At 46.5% G+C, this 27,225-nt stretch overlaps 1 protein-coding gene across 7 annotated transcripts in view; it reads left to right on the forward strand.

Annotated features, from left to right (window-relative positions):
- The window catches only part of MUC16 (mucin 16, cell surface associated), a 139,621-nt gene that overhangs the window by 58,488 nt on the left and 53,908 nt on the right, over window positions 1–27,225 (forward strand). For 4 of the 7 annotated variants that reach the window (XM_031659986.1, XM_031659984.1, XM_031659987.1 and 1 more), the window contains exons 1-23: window positions 13,637–13,696; window positions 14,426–14,550; window positions 14,806–14,873; window positions 15,487–15,659; window positions 15,988–16,023; window positions 16,283–16,348; window positions 17,248–17,372; window positions 17,557–17,624; window positions 18,554–18,726; window positions 19,042–19,077; window positions 19,336–19,401; window positions 20,328–20,452; window positions 20,706–20,773; window positions 21,691–21,863; window positions 22,192–22,227; window positions 22,484–22,549; window positions 23,735–23,859; window positions 24,092–24,159; window positions 24,749–24,921; window positions 25,239–25,274; window positions 25,535–25,600; window positions 26,601–26,725; window positions 26,913–26,980. In XM_031659986.1, coding sequence (XP_031515846.1) covers window positions 14,494–14,550; window positions 14,806–14,873; window positions 15,487–15,659; window positions 15,988–16,023; window positions 16,283–16,348; window positions 17,248–17,372; window positions 17,557–17,624; window positions 18,554–18,726; window positions 19,042–19,077; window positions 19,336–19,401; window positions 20,328–20,452; window positions 20,706–20,773; window positions 21,691–21,863; window positions 22,192–22,227; window positions 22,484–22,549; window positions 23,735–23,859; window positions 24,092–24,159; window positions 24,749–24,921; window positions 25,239–25,274; window positions 25,535–25,600; window positions 26,601–26,725; window positions 26,913–26,980 — 1,997 coding nt within the window. In that variant the 5' untranslated portion in view covers window positions 13,637–13,696; window positions 14,426–14,493. Of the gene's footprint in view, window positions 1–2,800; window positions 2,929–3,330; window positions 3,399–6,618; window positions 6,792–7,432; window positions 7,469–7,721; window positions 7,788–8,009; window positions 8,768–9,286; window positions 9,355–9,960; window positions 10,134–10,480; window positions 10,517–10,776; window positions 10,843–11,787; window positions 11,913–12,147; window positions 12,216–12,829; window positions 13,003–13,334; window positions 13,371–13,630; window positions 13,697–14,425; window positions 14,551–14,805; window positions 14,874–15,486; window positions 15,660–15,987; window positions 16,024–16,282; window positions 16,349–17,247; window positions 17,373–17,556; window positions 17,625–18,553; window positions 18,727–19,041; window positions 19,078–19,335; window positions 19,402–20,327; window positions 20,453–20,705; window positions 20,774–21,690; window positions 21,864–22,191; window positions 22,228–22,483; window positions 22,550–23,734; window positions 23,860–24,091; window positions 24,160–24,748; window positions 24,922–25,238; window positions 25,275–25,534; window positions 25,601–26,600; window positions 26,726–26,912; window positions 26,981–27,225 lie in introns of those variants that run through there. The other 3 variants (XM_031659988.1, XM_031659985.1, XM_031659982.1) reach the window with 3 other exon arrangements.

The raw sequence follows: 27,225 nt of genomic DNA on the forward strand, positions 1-27,225 counted from the left end.
ACAATCACCAAGCCTTTTCTCTGTCAGCTCCATTCTGCCCGTCCATTGAATTCTTTTTATCTCAGTTACTTTATCTTCCAGTTCGAAAGTTTCTATTTGGTGATAGATAGATAGATAGATAGATGGATAGATAGATAGAGAGATAGATAGATAGATAGATGATAGATAGATGTTATAACATATATATTATATATTATGTTATATAAAAATATATGATTATAATGTAACATTATGTTATATATAGCTATTTATATAGCCATAACTATATATAAAGTATATATAGTTATATATAACCATATATAGTTACCATACAGTAACCATATATAAAACACATAGTTACTTATATAGTGTCTCTCTATATAGTTATAGTTATATATATGGTTATAGATAGAGTTTCTATATCTATAACTGTATATAGTTATATATGTATGTTTCTCCGTATATAACTATATGTATTTCTATATCTATAGTTATAGAAACTATATATATAACTGGGAGATGCTGGGGAAAGATGGCATGAGGAAGCCTGGAGCAGTCATGGTCATCCCCGCTCCGCGCCGAACTCATCAAGAACAGGAGAAGGGTCCTCCTCATTCTCCAGCCATGTTGACCTTGAGCAATTTACTTACCCTCTCAGTACCTCAGTTTTCTCACCTGCCAAGTGGGGACAATAATATTTCATAAATTGGTTGCAAATGTTAAATGCAACTCTATGTAAGAACACCTAGCACGGGGGCTACCAGGGAATTTGGTTTAACAAATATTTATCAGGCACCTATTCTGGGTTAGGCAGAGGGGATAAGATGTTGATTAAGTCAAATGCAGTCCCTCCTCTCACCAAGTTTACAGTGTATTGGGGAAGACTGAAATGGAACAAGCAATTACAATTAACAATAAAAGACAACCAAGTTATTGAGCACTTACTATATGGCATACCATGTGCTATTTTTTTATTTTTAACTTTTCATTTTGAAATAAATAATAAATATAATAAAATAAATAATAAATAATATAAATAATAAATAACTTTTCATTTTGAAATAAATAATAAATATAATAAAATAATATAAATAAATAATAAATAACTTTTCATTTTGAAATAAATAATAAATAAATTCAGGGGATGTTGCAAAAATAGTGTAGCATTCCCCTGTACCCTTCACCCAGTTTCTCCCCAGTGGCTACATCTTACATAACTCTAATACAATATCAAAAGCAGGAAATTGACGTTGTTAAAATCCATTTTACTGGTTTTACCTGTGTGTGCGTATGTCAGCTTGTGTGTGTGCATGCACGTGTGTGCACATGTCTGCGCGTGTGTGCATGCATGCGTGTGCGTGTGTGCATGCATGTGTGTGCACATGTGCATGTGTGCGTGCGTGTGTGTGCATGTGTGCACGTATGTGTGAGTCTTTGCACGTGTGTGTGCATGTGCACGTGTGTGTCCATGCATGTGTGTGTGCGTGTGTGTGGGTAGCCCTATGCAATTTTTATCACATGGGCGTAGCCCTATAATCACCACCACCATCAAGATTCAGAACTGTTCCATTCCCCCAAAGATTCCCCTCATGCTACCCTTCATAATCATGCCCACCAAGCCCAATACTATTGAATAGAGTAACCATTGCTATTCTGCTCTCCATCTCCATCTCCCTCTCTACAATTTTATTTTGAGTATGTTATTTAAATGGAAATGTCCAACATGTCACCTTTGGATCTGGCTTCTTTTCCACTCAGTGTAATGCTCTGGAGATGCGTTCTTTTTAACAGTCATGTAACCTTCCTAATTTCCCTCCAAAACATCATTATGCCCCTCATCGCCTTTTTTTTTTTTTTTTTTGTTTTGGACAGTCTCTCTCTGTAGCCCAGGCTGGAGTGCAGTGATATAATCTCAGCTCAATGCAGCCTCCATCTCCCGGGTTCAAGTGATTCCCCTGCCTCAGCCTCCTGAGTAGCCGGGATTACAAGTGCATGCCACCAAGCCTGGCTAATTTTTGTATTTTTAGTAGAGACGGAATTTCACCGTCTTGGCCAGGCTGGTCTCGAATTCCTGACCTCAAGTGATCTGCCCGCCTTGGCCTCCCAAAGTGCTGGGATTACAGGCATGAGCCACTGCGCCTGGCTCATTATGCCCATTGTATTACAGTGGAAGAAACTGAGGTATGGACACGTAACATGTCCACGGTCACTTGGCTGGTGAGAGGCAGAGAGGGGATTTGAAAACAAATCTGACTCACTAGTGTGGCCGTAACCACGGTAACTATGTCTGTCTACCGTGTGGTCTCCTCTTTATTAAAGGAAAGGCAAGTTCTGGGAGTTTGGGGATTGGGTGGGGAAGGGTAGCCAAGTAAAGCAGGTGAGAGAAGGTCTGCTTTAAGGACTGCTGTTTGATGTTTTGTTGTTGTTCAATGTTCAATGGGATTGAGTTGACTCTTTTTTTCCTTCTTGTTCCCCAAAGCATGAGACTGTCCCAGTCCTTTTATCTTTTAACTTCTCAGCTAGAGTTTGTTAGGGTGGGTATGGGCACCTGGCAGAGTCTGAGACCTCAGCTTCCAGTAGTCACACATTCTGACCCAATACACCCACCCTGGTCCCCTAACCTGCTTCTGGGCCCAGGTAATGCATTTTAGCAACATCCCACTTTTCTCCTTACCTGGCTTTCCGTTATCCGTCCAAACTAAAGCACCCACCTGTCTGCTTCAAACTCTTGCTTCAAGCACTCTGTCTGGGTCCTCAGAAATTGACTTAGAGTCAGTTCAGATCTGACTCAGGCGTGGTCTTCTTTTCTCCTTCCTTGCAGCAGCCACAGTCCCATTCATGGTGCCATTCACCCTCAACTTCACCATCACCAACCTGCAGTACGTGGAGGACATGCGGCACCCTGGTTCCAGGAAGTTCAACGCCACAGAGAGAGTCCTGCAGGGACTGGTGAGAGCCCCGCCCACCTTACTCCTCCCCTGCCCACCTTACTCCTCCCCCGCCCACCTTACTCCTCCCCTGCCCACCTTACTCCTCCCCTGCCCACTTAGACAAACCATGCCCACCTCACACTACCTCTCCCACTGATGCCAGCCATGGCCACCTCATCCAACCCCAGCCACCTTTCCCTGCCCCACCCACTGATTTTAGCCAAGCCCACCTCACCCTGCCCCGCCTACTGATGCCAGCCACGCCCACCTTTCCATGCCACGCCCACTTATTTCAGTCACGCCCACCTCACCCCATCCCACCCGCATCACTCCAGCCTGGTCCACCCCTCCAATGCCCCACTCTTCCTGGCTTCCCACAGCTGTTGTTTCTGTTTCTCACCTCCCCTCTCCTTCCTTGCAGCTCAAACCCTTGTTCAGGAATAGCAGTCTGGAATACCTCTATTCAGGCTGCAGACTAGCCTCACTCAGGTGAGACCCTCCCCAAGAAAAACACAACCCAACAGGTGAATATGACCCTAGTCTCTGGGCTCCTTGATTCTGTTCATACTTGGAACAACTATTGCCCATGGATACTGAGCATCACCACCACCAGCAGCAGCTAACTATTCCTAAGACCCAAGGGGCATTATGTACTTTATATTTAATGCCTCATCAGTGTTTGCAACAGTCTCATGAAGCAGGAGCAGAAGGGGAAACTGAAGCCCAGGTTAAGTGGCTTGTGCCAGGGCACACGAAGCAACTCCAGCACTTCAGGTTCTAAATCCAAACTCCTATCCCTTAGGTGGCACTGCCTCTTCTGCTCCCTTGCAACATGTGGAAAACCCCAATCTGACTTCCCTCTAAAGGAACTTTCCCAGAGAATCTAAGAGGGGAAGAAAGGAAGGCGTTCAGCCCTTACACACAGGAGGTCAGCTCTTGAGTGACTCAGAATGCAGCCACAGAGGGCCTGGCCGGTCTGAGGGAGACTGAGAGGCGCCGAAGGCACTGTCTCTGAGTGCTGGAAAGGGCACGTCTTTTAGGGTAGACGTTGGTTGATATCATTTCCTGCCTGGCATTCTCACCTTTCACACCTCTCTCACAGAATCTCCAAGTGTGTCTCTCCCAAGAGTCCCATTTTATCAGTCATGTACCTCCAGCTCAAGTGATCCTCCCACCTCAGCCTCCTGAGTAGCTGGGACTACAGGTGTGTGTCACCACACCTGGCTATTTTTTTTTTCAATTTTTTTGTGGAGAGGAGGGTCTTGCCATGTTGCCCAGGTGGCCTTGAACTCCTGGGCTCAAGGAATCCTCCCACCTTGGCCTCCCAAAATCCTGGGATTACAGGCATGAGCCACCACGCCTGGCTACAGGGCATTTTTGACTTATGATATTTTCAATTCACAATGGTTTATCAGGGCCGGGCATGGTGGCTCACACTTGTAATCCCAGCACTTTGGGAGGCTGAGGCAGGTGGGTCGCTTGAGGCCAGGAGTTTGAGACCAGGCTGGCCAAATGGCAAAATCTTGTCTCTACTAAAACTACAAAAATTAGCCAGGTGTGGTGTGACAGCTGTAGTTCCAGCTACTCAGGAGACTGAAGCATGAGAATCACTTGAACTTAGGAGATGAAGGTTGCAGTGAGTCAAGGTCACACCACTGCACTCCAGCCTGGATGACAGAGAGAGACTCTTGTCTCCAAAAAACAAAACAACAGGCTGGGTGCGTGGCTCACGCCTGTAATCCCAGCACTTTGGGAGGCTGAGGCTGGTGGATCACCTGAGGTCAGTAGTTCAAGATCAGCTTGGCAAACATGGAGAAAACCCATCTCTACTAAAAATACAAAAATTAGCTGGGTGTGGTGGCGGGTACCTACAGTCACAGCTACTCGGGAGGCTGAGGCAGGAGAATGGATTGAACCTGGAAAGCAGAGGTTGCAGTGAGCCAAGATCACACCACTGCACTCCAGCCTGGGCAACAGAGTGAGACTCCATCTCCAAAAACAAAAGAAAATAAAAACAAAAAAAGAAAATAAAAAACATGGGTTTATCAGGACATAATACCATCATGAGTCAAGAAGCGTCTAAAAGTATGTGGTAGTTATATAAAAATAGTTATGTAGTTATATACAATAGTTATATATAAATCAGTTTAATATATGTTAGGTAGAGGTATATGGTAGTTATATAAAAAATAGTTACATAATAGTTATATAGCTGTATAATTATATAAAATAGTTACATATAAACCAATTTAATATATGTTAGGAAGAGGTATAATAATATATATTACATATGCTATATAATATAATAATGTATAAAATGCAAAACAATATCATATATTTCTATATTAAGCTTATATTTACAGATCTACATATTTATATATTTTATGTTATATATAATTGTGTTATACATAATATAATTAGTATAGTACTGACTGGGGCAATTGAGCAGTACCAACCCATAGGGATGCTTTGAGGATGAAAATATGTGATTATGAATACAAAATGCTGGGCCTGCTGCATAGGAAGTATTTAATAAATGGTAGTTGTTACTATAAAGTCGTTCGTACTATAGAGCTACTCACAACCCTGGGACATTGGAGCCCCTTTTCCTCTAATCACTCAATAGTGGGTGGCCAGGTAGGTGAGTCCATGTCCTGTGGCCAGGAACAGGTGCTGAGACACGAAGACCTTCTGACTGCTTGTTGGACCAGCCACAGTTTCAGACAGACCAGCCAAAAAGGGCATTTTTCCCAAGCCATTCAGGTCCTTTAAGTTTCATAACAAATCTCCTAGCCCTGCTGGTCCATAGGATCTAGAGACGATTACTTGAACCTTCTGATCCCGCCATTTGAAAACACCATGCCGTGGGCACCAGTAGGAGGGCCACTGCTACACGCACCAGTACAAGGGCCACTGCCACGGATTACAGATTGACCCTAAGTACAGCTGTCGCACACCTGGTACTTTAGGAGGCTTATTCGGGGCCATGCAGATCCCTGGCATTATTATCCTAGGATCCTACACCAAGCAAAGCAGGAGCTGCCCCTCCTCATAAACCCATAAGCCCTCCTCTTGAGCAAAGCAGCTGGGAAGGCAGAAGCTATTCAAGCTCCCCTGTGCCCCAGTTCCAAAGACAGACTCAGCTCAAGCCACATACAGTAAACCCTATAAAAGTCTCACCTCTTGGCATTTCTGCCATGATAATGCTTTCTGCTTCCACTAATAATCCTAGTAATTTGTTTATGGTAGACATCTCTCTGATGAGAGCCACATTCTTTTTGTTTGTTTGCTTGTTTGTTTGTTTGAGACAGAGTCTCGCTCTGTTGCCCAAGCTGGAGTGCAGTGGCGTGATCTTGGCTCACTGCAACCTCTGGCTCCTGGGTTCAAGCAATTCTCCTGGCTTAGCCTCCCGAGTAGCTGGGACTGCAGGCACGTACCACCACACCCAGCTAATTTTTGCATTTTTAGTGGAGATAGGGTTTCACCATGTTGGCCAGGATGGTCTCAATCTCTTGACCTCGTGATCCACCCGCCTCAGCCTCCCAAAGTGTTGGGATTACAGGCGTGAGCCACTGTGCCCGGACTGAGAGCCACATTCTTGTTAACCACAGTTTCCCCAGATTTCGCATTAGGGGCTGACAAAGAGTGGAAAGGAAGGACAAAAGGATGGAGAGGTGGATTGACTAAGCATATGTAGGTTCTTAACCAGGCCAGAGAAGGACGGATCAGCCACAGCAGTGGATGCCATCTGCACACATCGCCCTGACCCTGAAGGCCTCGGACTGGACAGAGAGCGACTGTACTGGGAGCTGAGCAACCTGACCAATGGCATCCAGGAGCTGGGCCCCTACACCCTGGACCGGAACAGTCTCTATGTCAACGGTGAGCAGCTGTGATGTGGTTGGAGGCTCTTCCTCTTCCTCCTTGCTGGGCAGCCTGTAATCTCTGGCTTGAGGTCACACCCACTACCAGGCAATTGAAAATTTGTCCCTGTGCTCTACATGGGATGACTAAGTTCTGGACTTCAGATTATCTCTTTTTTTTGAGATGGAGTCTCGCTCTGTTGCCAGGCTGAGGTGCAGTGGCATGATCTCAGCTCACTGCAACCTCCGCCTCCCAGGTTCAAGCAATTCTCCTGCCTCAGCCTCCCGAGTAGATGGGACTACAGATGCATGCCACCACACCCAACTAATTTTTGTATTTTTAGTAGAGACAGGGTTTCTCCATGTTGGCCAGGATGGTCTCGATCTCTTGACCTCATAATCCACCTTGCCTTGGCCTCCCAAAGTGTTGGGATTACAGGCTTGAGCCACCGCACCTGGCCAGGATTTCACGGTTTCTTCATCATCATGGAATGAATTCCATCAGGGCATTCTTCCCCGATATGAGGGCGCTGATAGGAAATCTTTAATGGTCCCTGTTGCATGAAACTCCTTCCATTGCACCAGGGTAGCCCTGACCCCTAATTGGTCCCCCACATCTCCTCGTCACTTACCCACACTCCTCCCTCCTTCTCTATGCAGGTTTCACCCATCGAAGCTCTATGTCCGCCACCAGCAGTGAGTATTCAACTCATTTCCACATGCCCATGATCCTACACAAAGCAAAGCAGGAGCTGCCCCTCTTCATAAACCCATAAGTCCTCTTGAGCAAAGCAGCTGGGAAGGCAGAAGTTATTCAGGCTCCTCTCTGCCCCAGTTTCAAAGACAGACTCAGCTCAAGCCCACATGCAGCAAACCCTATAAAAGTCACCTTTTGGCATTTCTGCCATGGTAGTGCTTTCTGCTCCCACTAATGAGGACTTCTCCTCAGCTCCTGGGACCTCCACAGTGGATGTGGGAACCTCAGGGACTCTATCCTCCAGCCCCAGCCCCACGAGTAAGTACCAGTTAATGACATCTCTATTACAGCATGCTATCTCTGTCATTTTTACTCAGATGAAGATGGAAAGTCATAGCAAATCTACTGACAGTGAGTGGACCAACGAAATTTGTTGGCCACTTAGTGTGTACCAGATCCTAGAGATAGAGCAGGGAAAACAAAGCCGATACAAAATCTCTGCTCTCAGTGAGCTTGTATTCTTGTCATGATGATGATGGTGGTGGTGGTGCTGTTGATTATGATGGTGATGGTGATGATGTTGAAGAAAATGATGCTGGTGATGGTGGTGGGGGTTACTATGGTAATAATGATAAGTTGAGTGTGATGATGATGGTGGTGGTGTTGACGATGGTGATGATGATTATTATTATGCTAGTGATGTTGATGATGGTAATGGTGATGTCAATGACAATTACAATGATGGGGATGAGGATGATGTCGGTGATGGTGGTGGGGTTATGATGGTAATGATATGTTGAATGTGATGATGGTGATGATGATGTTTGTGGATCATGACCATGATGGGGATCATCATGGTGGTGCTGGTGGTACTTGTGATGAGAATAATGGTGATAATAATAATAATGATGACTATGATAGTGATGATGATAATGGAGATAATAAAGATAACAGATATCATCTCACAATATTGAGCACTACATATGTGCCAAGAGCTATGCTCAGCATCTAACTACTATTATATAATCTACTTTAGAAAGTAAATTGTATCATAGATAAGAAAGGCATGGAAAATATTTATTATGTCACTTAATTTAATTGCTGCATATGGTTATTACAAAGTGCTATTCTCTCTACTTTGAACATAATGTTTATTTCCCACTCCCACTACAGCTGCTGGCCCTCTCCTGGTGCCGTTCACCCTCAACTTCACCATCACCAACCTGCAGTACGAGGAGGACATGCGTCGCCCTGGCTCCAGGAAGTTCAACACCACAGAGAGGGTCCTGCAGGGTCTGGTTAGTGTCTTGCCCTCCACACTCTGCCTTGCTCATGATACCCAGTTCCCCTTACATCATCCATGCCGGGGCAATGGAAGAATATCACACCCAACTCACTCTTGCCCCATGAGATGCAAGCCTCAGCCAGGAGCAGTGGCTCACGCCTGTAATACCAGCACTTTGGGAGGCCAAGGTGGGTGGATCACTGAGGTCAGGAGTTTGTGACCAGCCTGGCCAACATGATGAAACCTCATCTCTACTAAAAATACAAAATTAGCTGAGCATGGTGGTGCATGCCTGTAATCCCAGCTACTTGGGAGGGTGAGGCAAGAGAATCACTCGAATCTGGGAGGCAGAGGTTGCAGTGAACCAAGATCGTGCCTAGGCTAAAAAGCGAAACTCCATCTCAAAAAAAAAAAAAAGAAGAAGAAGAGATGCAAGCCTCACCCACCGAAGCCAGCCCTGCCCATTTCACTTCTGCCTGGCTCCTACATACAACTTAGCCCTCCTACTCACCTCCCTCTCCCTCCTCCACAGCTCAGGCCCTTGTTCAAGAACACCAGTGTCAGCCCTCTGTACTCTGACTGCAGACTGACCTTGCTCAGGTGAGACCTTAGAATTTCCAGCCTGGCTGCCCCACTTGTTCTCACTCCAAAAGACTTTGCACTGCTTCCTTGCTGCACTTCCTAGGGATATCCTCACCAAAGGTGGAATTCAGGAGTCACTGGCTTCAGGATCAGTGTGTTTCCTGATAGTAACACCCCTACACCCCACCTCAACAGAGAGAATCTGCATGGCCCATCATCAGGATTGAGCCCCTACCCTTATCATCCCTCTGAATTCCCTCCATTCCTTGTGCCTCCCTTTCCTTTAGGTGTTAAATTCTGTCTCCAGGATTTCTCTCAGGACAATCATGCCTCATCCACGTGCTTTCATCCTCATTTCCAGTTCTTCACTGGGCTCAAGTCTGGCCCCCCGTCCCGTCCATGAAAATGTCAGTTTCATCTTGCACTTTTATAAAAGTAATTGTATCCGTGACTCCGCTCACAGACCTAAGCCAGACAATAGTGCATGCACTAAGAGTCGATGTGGCTTCTCACCTCTTTCCCAGGTTTTTCATTTCTCTGGTCCTTGCTGTCCTTCCCTCAGCAATCACAAGACCTTTCCTAGATAATCTTTTCATTGTCATTTTTCCCACTGACCCTCCCCAGACCCGAGAAGGATGGGGCAGCCACTGGAGTGGATGCCATCTGCACCCACCGCCTTGACCCCAAAAGCCCTGGACTCAACAGGGAGCAGCTGTACTGGGAGCTAAGCAAGCTGACCAATGGCATTGATGAGCTGGGCCCCTACACCCTGGACAGGAACAGTCTCTATGTCAATGGTGAGTGACTGTGATGTGGTTAAAATCTCTTCCCCCTTGCCGGGCAGCCTCTAATCTCTAATTAGAGGTCACACTCCCTGCCTGGCTTTTGAAAATTCTGTCATATGCTCTACATGGGATGACTGAGGTCTGAACTTCATGGTTTCGTTATCATTGTGGACTGTGTTCCTTCAGGGCATTCTTTCCTGATGTGAAGATGCTGATAGGAAATCTTCAATGGTCCCTGTACCATGAAACTCAGTTCATTGCACCAGGGTAGCATTGACCTCCATTTGGTCCCCCACCTCTCCTGTCTCTTATCCACTCTCCTCTCTCTTATCCACTCTCCTCCCTCCTTCTCTTTGCAGGTTTCACCCATCGGAGCTCTGTGTCCACCACCAGCAGTGAGTATTCAACTCATGTCCAAATGCCCCGGTTCCTACACCAAGAGGAGCAGGAGCTGGCCCCTCCTCATAAACCCATAAGTCCTCTTCATGAGCAAACAAGTTAGGAGGGCAGAAGTTATTCAAGCGCCCCTCTGCCCAGCTCAAGACACCAACCCAACTCAAGCCACACATGCAACAAACCCCATAAATAGTCTCCCCTCTTGCCATTTCTGCCAAGAGAGTGCTTTCTGCTTTCACTGACGAGGAATTTTCCTCAGCTCCTGGGACCTCCATAGTGGATTTTGGAACCTCAGGGACTCCATCCACCCTCTCCAGCCCCACGAGTAAGTATCAGTCAATGACATAGCTATGAGAGCGTGCCTGATTAGTGTAAACATCTCTGTCATTTTCACTCAAATAAAGATGGAAAATCAAAGTAAATCTAGTGATAGTGAGTGGACAAATTTGTTTTGGCCACCTACCGTGTACCAGACCCCAGGAATACAGTAAGAAAAAGAAAATCAATTTTAAAACAACCTATGCCCTCAGTGAGCTTGTATTCTTGTGATGATGATGATGGTGGTGATAGTTATGATGGTAATAATGATGTGTTGAGTGGGATGATGATGGTGGTGGTGGTGACATTGTTTATGATGGTGATAATGATGATGATGGTCATACTGTTGATGATGGTGGTAGTGATGTTGATGATGGTGGTGATGGTGACGAGGATGATGCTGGTGATGGTGGTAGAGGTTATGATGGTAATTATGATGTATTGAGTGAGATGATGATAGTGGTAGTGTTGCTGTTTATAATGATGATAGTGGTGATCTTGATGATGGTGTAGTGATGTTGATGACAATGATGATGGTGATGAGGATGATTCTGGTGATGGTGGTGGGGTTATGATGGCAATGATGATGTGTTGAGAACGATGATGTTTGTGGTGGTCATGATGGGGATTATCATGGTGGTGATAACAGTGGCGATGATGATAATAATGATGGTGATGGTGACAATCTTGGTGATGGTGATGATGGTGACAATAAAGTTAACAGAAAATGTCAGACAATATTGAGCAATACATATTCACCAAAAGCTATGTTTAGCATCTACTATTACATCATACACTTTTATAAAAGTAAATGGTATTATTATAGGCAAGGGAGACATGGTAAATATTTTGTCGCTCAATTTAAATTCTACATATATTGAAAGATAAGTCTCTTGCAAACTGGTATTTTCTCTGCTTTGAACATAGTGTTTATTTCCCATTCCAACTACAGTCATTGGCCCTCTCCTGGTGCCGTTCACCCTCAACTTCACTATCACCAACCTGCAGTACGAGGAGAACATGCATCACCCTGGCTCCAGGAAGTTCAACACCACAGAGAGGGTCCTGCAGGGTCTGGTGAGAGCCCTACCCACTTTATTCCTACCCCTCCCCAAATACCCAGTCCCTCCTACATCATCCAAGCCAGAACTGTGGAAGAAGATTGCACCCATCTCACCCTTGCCTGCAAAGGACGCAAGCCTTGCTCACTGAGGCCAGCCCCGCCCACTGGTGCCTGCTCCACACACCTGACTTCTGCCCCCCACACACGCACCTTAGCCCTCCTACTCTCTTTCCTCTCCTTCCTTCACAGCTTGGCCCTGTATTCAAGAACACTAGTGTTGGCCCTCTGTACTCTGGCTGCAGACTGACCTCTCTCAGGTGAGACCTTAGAAGATCCAGCCTGGCTGCCCCAATTGTTTCCACTCCAATAGACTTTGCACTGCCTCCTTGCTGCACCTCCTAGGGATATCCTCACCAAAAGGGGAATGCAGGAGTCACTGGCTTCAGGACCAATGTGTTTCCTGATAGTAACACCCCCACACCCCACCTCAACAGGGAGAATCTGCATGGTCCATCATCAGGATTGAGCCTCTACCCTGATGATCCTTCTGAATTCCCTCCTTCCCCTGCCACTCCCTTTCATTTAGGTGTTAAATTCTGTCCCTAGAATTTCTCCCAAGACAATCATGCCTCATCCATGTGCTTTCATCCCCATTTCCAGCTCTTCACTGGACTCAAGTCTGGGCTCTCCTGTCCCCATGCCATGAGAATGTAGGTTTCACCTTGCACTTTGATAAGCATGGTTGTATCCATGATTCTGCTCATAGTTCCAAGCAAGACAATAGTCAGTGCACTCAGAAAATCTAGGTGTGGCTTCTCACCTCTTTCCCAGGTTTCTCATTGCCTCTGGTTCCTTGACATGTTTCCCTCAGCAATCTCAAGACAAGTCCTGGTACTCTTTTCATTGTCATTCCCCCTCCTACCTTCCCCAGGTCCGAGAAGGATGGAGCAGCCACTGGAGTGGATGCCATCTGCACCCACCATCTTGACCCCAAAAGCCCTGGACTCAACAGAGAGCAGCTGTACTGGGAGCTGAGCCAACTGACCAATGGCATCAAAGAGCTGGGCCCCTACACCCTGGACAGTAACAGTCTCTATGTCAATGGTGAGCAGCTGTGATGTGGTTGGAGTTTTTTCCCTCTAGAATCTGGGAAGAATCTAATCTCTGGCTTGAAGTCACACTCCCTGCCTGGTCATTGAATATTCTGTCGTTTGCTGTATATGGGATGACTAAGTTCTGGACTTCACAGTTTCTTCATTATCATGAACTGTGTTCCCTCAGGGCACTCTTCCCTGTTGTGAGGATGCTGATAGGAATTCTTTAATGGCCCCAGTCTCATGAAACTCTTTTAATTGCACCAGGATTGCCATGACCCCTATTGTACCCCCCACATCTCCTTAACCCTTACCCAGTCTCCTCCCTCTTTCTCTATGCAGATTTCACCCATCGGACCTCTGTGTCCACCACCAGCAGTGAGTATTCAACTCATGTCCAGATACCCTTGATCCTACATCAAGTGGAGCAGGAGCTGGCCCCTCCTCCTAAACCCATAAGTCCTCCTCTTGAGCAATGGAGCTGGGAAGGCAGAAGTTATTGAAGCTCCCCTCCACCCCAGCTCCAAAGACAGACCCAGCTCAAGCCCACATGCAGCAGACCTCATAACAGTCTAACTTCTTGCCATTTCTGCCATGAGATTATTTTCTGCTTTCAATGATAAGGATTTTTTTCTCAGCTCCTGGGACCTCCACAGTGGCCTTTGGAACCTCAGGGACTCCATCCTTCCTCCCAAGCCCCACAGGTAAGTACCAGTCAATGGCATCTCCCTTAGATCATGCCTGATGAATGTGAATGTATGTGCCATTTTCACTCAAATGAAGATGGAAAATCATAGTAAATCCAGTGATACTGAGTGAACCAAAATTTTATTGGCCACCTACAGTGTACCAGAGCTTAGAGATACAAGGAAAACAAAATGAATAAAAGCATCTCTGCCCTCAGTGAGCTTGTGTTCATGTGGTGATGATGATGGTGGTGGTGGTTATGACAGTAATAATGACAGGTTGAGTGTGATGATGATTGATGATGGTAGTGATGCTGTCGATGACGATGGTGGTGATGTTACTGACAATGATGGTGATGGACATAAGGATGTTGTCAGTGATGGTTGTGAAGGTTATGATGGTAGTGATGATGTGTTGAGTGTGATGATGATGATGATGATGATGATGGTGGTGGTGCTGTTTATGATGGTGAAAATGATAGTAACGATGACAATGACCAGCCATCATAAATATAACAGATAACATCAGACAATATTGAGCACTGAATATGCATGAATACTTATGCTTAGCATCTAACTACTATTATATAATCTACTTTTATAAAAATAAATTGTATTATTATAGGCAAGGAAGACATGGTAAATATTTTCTCTCTCAATTTAAATTTAAATGTTTAAAGATAAGTCTATTCCAAACCCCCATTTCTTGACTTTGAACATAGTGTTTATTTTCAATTCCCACTACAGCTGCTGGCCCTCTTCTGGTGCCTTTCACCCTCAACTTCACCATCACCAACCTGAAGTATGAGGAGGACATGCGTCACCCTGGTTCCAGGAAGTTCAACACCACAGAGAGGGTCTTGCAGAATCTGGTTAGTGCCCTGCCCTCCTGACTCTGCCCGGCCCCAGATATCCAGTCCCTTCTACATCATCCATGCCAGGGTGATAAAAGAAGATAGCACCAACTTCACCCTTCCCTCCGAGAGATGCAAACCACACCCAAGAAGACCGGCCCGGCTCATTGGTGCTTGCTCCACCCACCTCACATCTGCGCCTAACACACACACCTCAGCCCTCCTACTCACCTGCCTCCCCCTCCTCCCCATCTCCCTCTCCCGCCTCCACAGCTTGGTCGCATGTTGAAGAACACCAGTGTTGGCCCTCTGTACTCTGGCTGCAGACTGACCTTGCTCAGGTGAGACTTTAGAAGAGGCAGCCTCTCTGCCCCAATTGTTCTCACTCCAAAAGACTTTGCACTGTCTCCTTGCTGCACTTCCTAGGGATATCATCACCAAAAAGGGAATTTAGGAGTCACTGACTTGAGAACCAGTTGTTTCCTGATGGTGACTCCGCCATGCCCCACCTCAACATGCAGAATCTTCATGATCCACCATCAGGAATGAGGCACCACCCTGATCACTCCTCTGAATTCCCTCCTTTGCCTGTCCCTCCCTTTCATTTAGGAGTTAAATTCTGTCCCCAGGATTTCTCTCAACATAATCATGCCTCATCCACATACATTCATCAGCCTTTCAAACTCACCACTAGTCTGAAGTCTGGTTCTCCTGTTCCCATGCCATGAGAATGCAGGTTTCATCTTGCACTTTTATAAAAATTATTATATCCATGACTCTGCTTGCACTCCCAACCAGGACAGTGGTCTGTGTACTCAGATAATCTAAGTGTGGCTTCTCACCTCTTTCCCAGGTTGCTCATTTCTTTTGGTTCCTTGATATGTTTCCCTCAACAATCTCAAGGCAAGTCCTAGGCAATCTTTTCATTGTCATTTCCCCTCCTACCTTCCTCAGGTCTGAGAAGGATGGAGCAGCCACTGGAGTGGATGCCCTCTGCACCCACCATCTTGACCCCAAAAGTCCTGGAGTGGACAGGGAGCAGCTGTATTGGGAGCTGAGCCAGCTGACCCATGGCATCAAAGAGCTGGGACCCTACACCCTGGACAGGAACAGTCTGTATGTCAATGGTGAGCAGCTGTGATATGGTAGAAGTCTCTTCCTCCTTGCTGTGCAACCTCTAATCTCTGGCTTCAGGTCACGCTCCCTCCCTGCCTACTGAAAATTCTGTCATATGCTCTACATGGTCTGACTGAGTTCTAGATTTCGTGGTTTCTTCTTCATCGTGAACTGCATTCCCTCAGGCCACTGTTCCCTTTTGGGAGGATGCTGATAGGAAATCTTAATGGCCTCTGTCCCATGAAACTCATTTAATTGCACCAGGATAGCCCTGAACCCTATTGCATCTCCCACATCTCCTTAACCCATAACAAGTCTCTTCCCTACTTCTCAATGCAGGTTTCACCCATCGGACCTCTGTGCCCACCACCAACAGTGAGTATTCAACTCATGTCCAGATGCCCCTGATCCTACATCAAGTGGAGCAGGAATTGGCCCCTCCTCTTAAACCCATAAGTCCTCCTCTTGAGCAAATGAGCTGGGAAGGCAGAAGTCACTCAAGCTCCCTTCTGCCCCAGCTCCAAAGACAGACCCAGCTCAAGCCCACATGCAGCAGACCTCATAATAGTCTACCTTCTTGTCATTTCTGCCATGAGAATGTTTTCTGCTTTTACTGATGAGGACTTTTTCTCAGCTCCTGGGACCTCCACAGTGGAACCTGGGACCTTAGGGACTCCATCCTCCCTCCCCAGCCCTACATGTAAGTACCAGTCAGTGACATGTCTATTAGATCATGCCTGATGAATGTGAACATCTGTGCCATTTTCACTCAAATGAAGATGGAAAGTCAAAGTAAATATAGTGATACTCAGTGAACCAAAAAAATTTATTGGCCACCAACAGTGTGCCAGACCCTAGGGATACAGCAAGGAAAATAAAACCGATAAAAGCATCTCTGCCCTCAGTGAGCTTGTGTTCATGTGATGATGATGGTGGTGGTGGTGGTTATGATAGTAATAATGACATGTTGAGTGGGATGATGTTGATGATGGTCGTGGTGATATTACCAATGATTATAGTGATGGACTTGCGGATGTTGTCAGTGATGGTTGTGAAGGTTATGATGGTAATGATGATGTGTTAAGTGTGATGATGATGATAATTGTGGTGATGCTGTTTATGATGGTGACCATGGTACTGATGATATTGATGTTGGTAGTGGTTATGTTGATGACAATGACAATGATGGTGATGACGACGATGCCAGTGATTGTTGCGGGGTTATGATGATAATGATGATGCATTGAGTGTGGTGATGATAATGTTTGTGGTGGTTATGATGGGGATTATTATGGCAGTGATGATCATAATAATGATGGTGACAGTGACAATGATAGCAAGGATGAAGATGGCAATAAAGATAATAGATAACATCAGACAATATTGAGCACTGAATATGCACCAGGAGCAGTGCTCAGCAACTAAATACTATTATATAATATATGTTTGTAAAAGTAAATTGCATGGTTATAGGCAAGGGAAGCATGGTAAATATTTTGTCACTCAATTTAAATTCTGCATATGTTTAAAGATAAGTCTATTCCAAACTCCTATTTTCTCTACTTTGAACATAGTGTTTGCTTCCCACCTCCACTACAGCTGCTGGCCCTCTCCTGGTGCCATTCACCCTCAACTTCACCATCACCAACCTGCAGTACGAGGAGGACATGCATCACCCAGGGTCCAGGAAGTTCAACACCACAGAGAGGGTCCTGCAGGGTCTGGTTAGTGCCCCACCCTCCTCACTCTGCCCCACCCCAGACAGTCAGTACCTCCTACATCATCCATGCCAGGCAATGGAAGAAGATCACACCCACCTCACCCTTGCCCCAGGAGATGCAAGCTATGCCCATTGAAGCCAGCATGCAACTTAGCCCTCCTACTCACCTCCCTCTCCCTCCTCCACAGCTTGGTCCCGTGTTCAACAACACCAGTGTCGGCCCTCTGTACTCTGGCTGCAGACTGACCTTGCTCAGGTGAGACGTTAGAAGATCAAGCCTGGGTGCCCCACTTGTTCTCACTCCAGTAGACTTGGCACTGCTTCCTTGCTGCACTTCCTAGGGATATCCTCACCAGAGGTGGAATTCAGGAGTCACTGGCTTCATGACCAATGTGTTTTCTGATAGTAACACCCCCACACCCCACCTCAACAGGGAGAATCCGCATAGTCCATCATCAGGATTGAGCCTCTACCTTGATCATCCCTCTGAATTCCCTCCTGTCCCTGCACCTCCCTTTCCTTTAGGTCTTAAATTCTGTCCCCAGGATTTCTCTCAAGACGATCGTGCCTCATCCACAGGCTTTCATCTCCATTTCCAGCTCTTCATTGGTCTCAAGTCTGGCGTCTCTGTCCCCATGCCATGAGAATGCAGGTTTCAACTTGCACTATTTTATTTTATTTTATTTTATTTTATTTTATTATTTCATTGTTGAAACGTAGTCTCACTGCACACCAGACTGGTCTCAGCTCACTGCAACCTCTGCCTTCCATGTTCAAGTGATTCTCCTGCCTTAGCCTCCCGAGTAGCTGGGATTACAGGCACCCGCTACTATACCCAGCTAATTTTTGTATTTTTCATAGAGACTGGGTTTCACCATGTTGACCAGGCTAGTCTTGAACTCCTGACCTCAAGTGATCTGCCTGCCTTGGCCTCCCAAAGTGCTGGGATTGCAGGTGTGAGCCACTGTGCCAGGCCACTTTGCACTTTTATAAAAATTCTTGTATCCATTACCCTGCTTGCAGTTCAAAGCAAACCAGTGGCTGGTGCACTCAGAGAAACTGTGATTTCTCACCTCTTTCCCAGGCTTCTCATTTCCTCTGGTTCCTTGCTGTCCTTCCCTCAGCAATCTCAAAACCCTTCGTAGTTAATCTTTTGATTGCATTCCTCCCACCTACCTTCCCCAGGCCTGAGAAGAATGGGGCAGCCACTGGAGTGGATGCCATCTGCACCCACCATCATGACCCCAAAAGCCCTGGACTCAACAGAGAGCAGCTGTACTGGGAGCTGAGCCAGCTGACCCATGGCATCAAAGAGCTGGGCCCCTACATCCTGGACAGGAACAGTCTCTATGTCAATGGTGAGCAGATGTGGTGTGGTTGGAGTCTCTTCCTCCCTGCTGGGCAGACTCTAATCTCTGGCTTGCAGGCACACTCTCCGCCTGGCCGTTGAAAATTCTGTTATGTGCTCTATATGGGGTGACTAAGTTCTGGACTTCATGGTTTCTTCGTCATCGTGAACTGCATTCCCTCAGGGCATTCTTCTCTGTTATGAGGATGCTGATAGGAAATCTTTAATGGTCCCTGTCCCATGGCACCAGGATAGCCATGAACCCTATTGCGTCCCCCACATCTCCTGAATCCTTACACAATGTCTTCCCTCCTTCTCTATGCAGGTTTCACCCATTGGAGCTCTGTGGCCCCCACCAGCAGTGAGTATTCAACTCATGTCCACATGCCCCTGATACTACACCAAGCAAAGCAGGAGCTGCCCCTCCTCATAAACCCATAAGTCCTCCTCATGAGCAAAGGAGCTGGGAAGGCTGAAGTTATTGAAGCTTCCCTCTGCCTCAGCTCCAAAGACAGACCCAGCTGAAGCCCACATGCAGCAGACCTCATAATAGTCCCCTGTCTTGCCATTTCCGCCATGAGAGTGTTTTCTGCTTTCACTGATGAGGACTTTTCCTCAGCTCCTGGGACTTCCACAGTGGAGCTTGGAACCTCAGGGACTCCATCCTTCCTCCTCAGCCCCACAGGTAAGTACCAGTCAATGACATCTCTATTATAGCATGCCTGATGAGTGTGAACATCTCTGCCATTTTCACTCAAATAAAGATGGAAAAGTACAGTACATCTGGTAATAGTGAGTGGACCAAAAATACTTGTTGGCCACCTATTGTGTACCACACCCAAGGGATACAGCAAGGAAAACAAAACCAATAAAAGTGTCTCTGCCCTCAGTGAGCTTTTTTATTCATGTGTTGATGATAGTGGTGGTGGTGCTAGTTGTTGATGACGATGATGATGATCATGATGGTAATGCTGCTGATGATGGTGGTAGTGATGCTGTTGATGATGATGATGATGATGATGATGATGATAGTGTTGCTGATGATAATGGTGTTGATGTTGCCGACCATTATGATGATGGACATGAGGATGATGTCAGTGACGGTTATGATGTTAGTGAGGATGATGGTGGTGGTGGTGCTGTTGATGATGGCAATGACGAAACTGGTGATGTTGATGACAATAACAATGATGGTGATGAGGATGATGCCAGAGATGGTCATGGGGTTATGATGATAATAGTGACGTATTGAGTGTGGTGATGATGATGTTTGTCGTGGTCATGGTGGGGACTATTATGGTGGTGGCGATAATAATAATGATTGTGATTGTGACAATGATAGCAAGGATGATAATGGCAATAATAAAGATAATAGGTAACATCAGACAATATTGAGCACTGAATATGAACCAAGAGCTATGCTCAGCATCTAACTACTATTTTATATAATATCCTTTAAAAAATAAATTCTGTCATTGAAGACAAGGGAGGCATGGTAAATATTTACTTTGTCAGTCAATTGAAATGCTGCCTATATTTAAAGATAAGTATATTGCAAACTCCTATTTTCTCTACTTTGAACACAGTATTTATTTTCAATTCCCACTACAGCAGCTGTTCCTCTCCTGGTGCCATTCACCCTCAACTTCACCATCACTAATCTGCAGTATGGGGAGGACATGCATCACCCTGGCTCCAGGAAGTTCAACACCACAGAGAGGGTCCTGCAGGGTCTGGTTAGTGCCCCGTCCTCCTCACTCTGCCCTGACCCAGATACTCAGTGCCTCCTACAACATCCAAGCCAGGGTAATGGGAGAAGAATGTACCCACTTCGTCCTTGCCCCAAGAGATGCAAGACTCTCCCACTGAGGGCAGCCATGCCCACTGAAGCCAGCCTCACCCACTAGGCCATGCCTCGCTCACCTTATTTCTGCACCCACACACGGGGACCTTAGCCCTCCTATTCACCTCTCTCTCCCTCTTCCACAGCTTGGTCCATTGTTCAAGAACTCCAGTGTCGGCCCTCTGTACTCTGGCTGCAGACTGATCTCCCTCAGGTGAGGCTAGAATAGCCAGCCTGGCTGTCCCAATTATTCTCACTCCAAAAGACTTTGCACTGCTTCCTTGCTGCACTTCCTAGGGATACCCTCACCAAGGATGGGATTCAGGAGTCACTGGCTTCAGGACCAGTGTGTCTCCTGATAGTAACACCCCCATACCTCACCTCAACAGAGAAAATCTGCATTGCCCATCATCAGGCTTGAGCCCCTACCCCGGTCATCCCTCTGAATTTCCTCCTTTCCCTGCCCCTCCCTTTCATTTAGTTCTTAAATTCTGTCTCCAGGATTTCTCTCAAGACAATCATGCCTCAGTCACATGCTTTCATCCTCATTTCCAGCTCTTCACTGGCCTCAAATCTGGGCTCTCCTGTCCCCATGCCATGAGAATGCAGGATTCACCTTGCATTTTTTTTTTTTGAGACAGAATTTCACTCTTGTTGCCCAGGCTGGAGTGCAATCGCATGATCTTGGCTCACCGCAACCTCTGTCTCCCAGGTTCAAGCGATTCTCCTGCCTCAGCCTCCCAAGTAGCTGGGATTACAGGCACGGGCCACCACACCCGGCTAATTTGGTATTTTTAGCAGAGACAGAGTTTCTCCATGTTGGTCAGGCTGGTCTCGAACTCCTGACCTCAGGTGATCCACCTGCCCCGGCCTCCCAAAGTGCTGGGATTACAGGCGTGAGCCACCGTGCCCAGCCTCACCTTGCACTTTAATCAAAACTGTTGTGTTCATGACTTTGCTCACAGTCCCAACAAGCCAGTAGTCTGTGCACTCAGAGAATCTAAGTGTGGCTTCTCACCTCTTTCCCAGGTTTCTCATTTCCTCTGTTTACTTTCCATCCTTCTCTCAGCAATCTCAAGACCCGTCCTAGGTAATCTTTTCATTGTCATTCTCCCCACCTACCTTCCCCAGGTCTGAGAAGGATGGGGCAGCCACTGGAGTGGATGCCATCTGTACCCACCGCCTTACCCCTCAAAGCCCTGGACTGGACAGGGAGCAGCTGTACTGGGAGCTGAGCCAGATGACCAATGGCATCAAAGAGCTGGGCCCCTACACCCTGGACAGGAACAGTCTCTATGTCAATGGTGAGTGGCTGTGATGTGGTTGAAGTCTCTTCCTTCTTGCTGAGCAGCCTCTAATCTCTAACTAGAGGTCACGCTTCCTGCCTGGCAATTGAAAATTCTGTCATGTGTTTTACATGGGATAACTAAGGTCTGGACTTCATAGTTTCTTTATCACTGTGGACGTATTCCCTCAGGGCATTCTTTCCTGATGTGAGGATGCTGATAGGAAATCTTCAAATGCCCCTGTACAATGAAATTCATTCCTTTGCACCAGGGTAGCCTTGACCCCTATTTGGTCGCCAACATCTCCTTAACTCTTACGCACTCTCCTGCCTCCTTCTCTATGCAGGTTTCACCTATCGGAGCTCTGTGCCCACCACCAGCAGTGAGTATTCAAGTCATGTCCACATGCCCCTGATTCTATACCAGGCAGAACAGGAGCTACCCCTCCTCGTAAACCCATAGGTCCTCTTCTTCAGCAAAGGAGATAGGAGGACAGCAGTTACTCAAGCTCTGCTCTGCCCCAGCTCCAAAGAAAGACCCATCTCTAGTCACACAGGCAGCAGACCCCATAGTCTCCCCTCTTGCCATTTCTGTCATGAGAGTACTTCCTGCTTTCACTGATGAGGACTTTTTCTCAGCTCCTTGGACTTCCACAGTGGACCTTGGAATCTCAGGGACACCATCCCCCGTCCCCAGCCCCACAAGTAAGTACCAGTCAATGGCATCTCTGTTAGAGCATGCCTGATCAATGTAAACATCTGTGCCATTTTTATTCAAATAAAGATAGAAGATCATAGTAAGTCTAGTGATAGTGAGTGAACCAAAAAAATTAACTGGCCACCTATAGTGTACCAGACCCTAGGGATACAACAAGGAAAATAAAACCAATAAAAACATGTCTGCCCTCAGTGAGCTTCTGTTTATGATGATTATGATGACGATGATGGTAGTGATGCTGTTGGTGATAATGGTGGTGGTGGTGCTGACCATGATGATGATGGACATGAGGATGTCTGTAACAGTTACGATATTCATGATGATGTGTTGAGTATGATGATGATGATGGTGATGGTAGTGCTGTTTATTTATTTTTATTTTTCCTTTTTTGGGGTGCTGTTTGAGATGGTGATGATGAGACTGGTGATGTTGATGAAAATGACAATGATGGTGATGAGGATGATGCCGGTGATGGTCGTGGGGTTTTGATGATAATGGTGATGTGTTGTCTGTGGTGATGATGATGTTTGTGGTGGTCATGCTTGGGATGATCATGGTGGTGATGATGATAATAATGATGGTGATGGTGACAATGATAGCAACAATAATGATGGCAATAAAAAAGATAACAGATAACATCAGACAATATTAAGCCCTGAATATGCACCAAGAGCTACGCTCGGCATCTAACTATTATTATAAAGCATCCTTTAAAAAATAAATTATGTCAGGCCAGGTGCGGTGGCTCACGTCCATAATCTCAGCACTTTGGAAGGCCGAGGTGGGTGGATCACGAGGTCAAGAGATCGAGACCATCCTGGCCAACATGGCGAAACCCCATCTCTACTAAAAATACAAAAATTAGCCGGGCGTGGTGGTGCATGCCTGTAGCCCCAGCTACTTGGGAGGCTGAGGCAGGAGAACTGCTTAAATCCGGGAGGCAGAGGTTGCAGTGAGCCAAGATGGTGCCACTGCACTCCAGCCTAGTGACAGAGTGAGACTCCATCTCAAAAAAATAAGTAAATAAATTCTGTCATTATAGGAAAGGGATGCATGGTAAATATTTATTTAGTCATTCAATTTAAATGTTGCACATGTTTAAAGATAAGTCTGTTGCAAATTCCTATTTTCTCCACTTTGAGCATAATGTTTGTTTCCCCCTCCCACTACAGCTGCTGGCCCTCTCCTGGTGCCGTTCACCCTCAACTTCACCATCACCAACCTACAGTATGAGGAGGACATGCATCGCCCTGGCTCAAGGAAGTTCAACACCACAGAGAGGGTCCTGCAGGGTCTGGTTAGTACCCTGACCTCTTCACTCTCCCTGTCTCCAGATACCCAGCCCCTCCTACAACATCTGTGCCAGGGCCATGGAAGAAGATCGCACCCACCTTGCCCTCATCCCCAGAGATGCAAGCCTCACCCACTGAGGCCAGCCATGCCCACTGGGCCCTGCCCCACCCACCTCACTTTTGCCCCCACACAGGGACCTTAACCCTCCTACTCACCTCTCTCTCCCTCCTCCACAGCTTAGTCCCATATTCAAGAACTCCAGTGTTGGCCCTCTGTACTCTGGCTGCAGACTGACTTCTCTCAGGTGAGGCTAGAATAGCCAGCCTGGCTGTCCCAACTATTCTCACTCCAATAGACTTTGCACATCTTCCTTTATACACTTCCTAGGGATATCCTCAGCAAAGGTGGAATTCAGGAGTCACTGGCCTCTGGACCGGTGTGTTTCCTGATAGTAACACCACCACACCTCACCTCAACAGAGAGAATCTGCGTGGTCCATCATCAGGATTGAGCCCCTACCTTTCCCTCTCTCTCCCTTTCCTTTAGGTGTTAAATTCTGTCCCCAGAATTTCTCTCAAGACAATCATGCCTCACCCATGTGCTTTCATCCCCATTTCAAGGTCTTCAGTGGTCTCAAGTCTGGGCTCTTTTTTCCCATGCCATGAGAATGCAAATTTCACCCTTGCACTTTTATAAGAATTGTTGTATCCTTGACTCTGTTTATGGTCCCAAGCAAGCTGGTAGTCCGTGCACTCAGAGAATCTAAGTGTGGCTTCTCACCTCTTTCCCAGGTTTCTCATTTTCCCTTCTCCTTTGCTGTCCTTCCATCAGCAATCTCAAGACCTGTCCTAGGTAATCTTTTCATTGTCGTTCTCCCCACCTCCTTTCCCCAGGACCGAGAAGGATGGAGCAGCCACTGGAGTGGACGCTGTCTGCCTCTACCACCCTGATCCCAAAAGACCTGGGCTGGACAGAGAGCAGCTCTACTGGGAGCTGAGCCAACTGACCCACAGCATCACTGAACTGGGCCCCTACACCCTGGACAGAGACAGTCTGTATGTCAATGGTGAGCAGCTGTGATGTGGTTGGAGGCTCTTCCTCTCTGATGGGCAACCTCTACTCCCTGGCTTGAAGTCACACTCACTGCCTGGTCATTGAAAGCTTGACAATGTTGTCTATATTTGATAGTTGATGTCAGAACATCATGGTTTCTTCTTTATGTTGAAGACTGGGTTTACCCTCAGGGTTTTCTTCCCTGATGTGAGGATCCTGATAGAAAACCTCCAGCAGCCCCGGTTCCATTTCACCAGGGTAGCCCTGACCCCTATTTGGTTATCCACCTCTACCTTAACCTTACTCAGGTTAATCCCTCTCTCTCTGCAGGTTTCACCCATCGGAAATCTGTGCCCACTACCAGTAGTGAGTATTCAACTGATAATCTTATGTACCTGGTTCTACACAAAGCGGAGCAGGAGCTGACCCTTCTCCATATAAAACCATAGCTCCTCTTCTTAAGAGAAGGAGCTGGGAAGGCAGAAGGGATTCATCCTCCCTTCTGCCCCAGCTACAGACTGGTCTAGGTCAAACCCCATATGCATCAAGTTTCATAATAGTCTTACCTGCTGGCCTTTCTGCCATGGAGGTACTTGCTAATTTCACTGATGAGAGCTTCTTCTCAGCTCCTGGGACCCCCACAGTGTACCTGGCAACCTCTGGGACTCCATCCTCCCTCTCCAGCCACACAGGTGAGCACCAGTCAATGATACCAGTCAATGGTAAGTGTCTTCATCTCTGTCATTTTCATGCAAATTAAGATGAAACATCATAGCAAATCAAATCTAGTGCAGCTGATGCAACCAACACACTTTATTGAGCACTTACTCTGTGCCAGACCTATGGAATGTGGCAGGGAATACAAAAGAGATAAAAATATCTTCCTTCAGAGCGCTTATATTCTTGTGATAATGAGGATGATAAGGGTGGCAGTGATGATGATAGTGGGGGGGATGGAGATGATGATAATATCATGGAGATGACTATAAAGATGGCAATGCTGCTGATGATGTTGGTGATGGTGATGATGATTATGGAGATGGTGATGAAGATGATGGTGATAATAGTGGTGCTGATTATAACAGGAATGATGATGTGATGGTGGTGGTGTTTCAGATGATTGTGGTGATACTGGTGATATTTGAGGTGATTGTGGTGGTGATGATGATGGTAGTGATGACGACTGCCAATGATGATTGTGATGTTGACAATGAGGATAATGAAGATGATGATGATGATGATGATGATGATTGTGTTGGTGATTATCCTGGTAATAATAATATTATGATGGTGCTGGTGGTGATGATGCTGATTATGATCTCTGTGGTGGTGATGGTGATGAGGATGGTGGTAGTGGTGGTGCTGACATTGATAGTGATGAAAGCGATGATAGCCATGGCAACAACTATGGTTATGTTGATGACAAAGATGGCAATAACAGAGGTAAAAAATAGCATCTGACATTACTGAGCACTAAATATGCACCAAGCACTATGTTCACCATCTCATTACAATTATATAATATGCTTATTTATGAAAAACTTCTATTATTGTAGTCAAGAGAGGCATGAAAATCTTTTATTTTTTATCCACATGAAATGCTGCTGCATATGTTTAAAAATAAGTCTATTGCAAACTGTTATATATTTCTCTACTTTTGAACATCGTGTTTATTTCCCAACCCCTTTACAGCCGCTGGCCCTCTCCTGATACCATTCACCCTCAACTTTACCATCACTAACTTGCATTATGAGGAAAACATGCAACACCCTGGCTCCAGAAAGTTCAACACCACGGAGAGGGTTCTGCAGGGTCTGGTAAGAGCTCCACCACCTTACCAGTCCTGCTTATATCACCCATGCCAGGGCCATGGAAGATCTCACCCACCACTCCTTGGCCCCAGAGATGCAAGCCCCAACTGGTGATGCCAGCCCCTCCTACCTCATGTCTGCCCCATCCCTACACCTCAGCCCACCCACTCACCTCCTTCCCCTTCCTCCACAGCTCAAGCCCTTGTTCAAGAGCACCAGTGTCGGCCCTCTGTACTCTGGCTGCAGACTGACCTTGCTCAGGTGAGACCTTAGAATTTCCAGCCTGGTTTCCCCAATTGTTCCCAGGCCCAAAAAGTTTGGTCACCTTCCTGCCCTATCGTGGGATGGCCTCAGCACAGATGGAATTCAGGAGGCAATGGCTCCAGAACCAGTTTGTCTCCTGATTCTACCACCTCCCACCTCAACTGACACATTCTTCAGAGTCCATCAGTAGGATTGAGCCCTTACCCTCATCACCCCTCTAAATTCCCTCCACCTCCCTTTCC

The sequence above is a fragment of the Papio anubis genome, chromosome 20 (genome assembly GCF_008728515.1).
Source record: "Papio anubis isolate 15944 chromosome 20, Panubis1.0, whole genome shotgun sequence".
Classification (NCBI taxonomy): domain Eukaryota; kingdom Metazoa; phylum Chordata; class Mammalia; order Primates; family Cercopithecidae; genus Papio; species Papio anubis.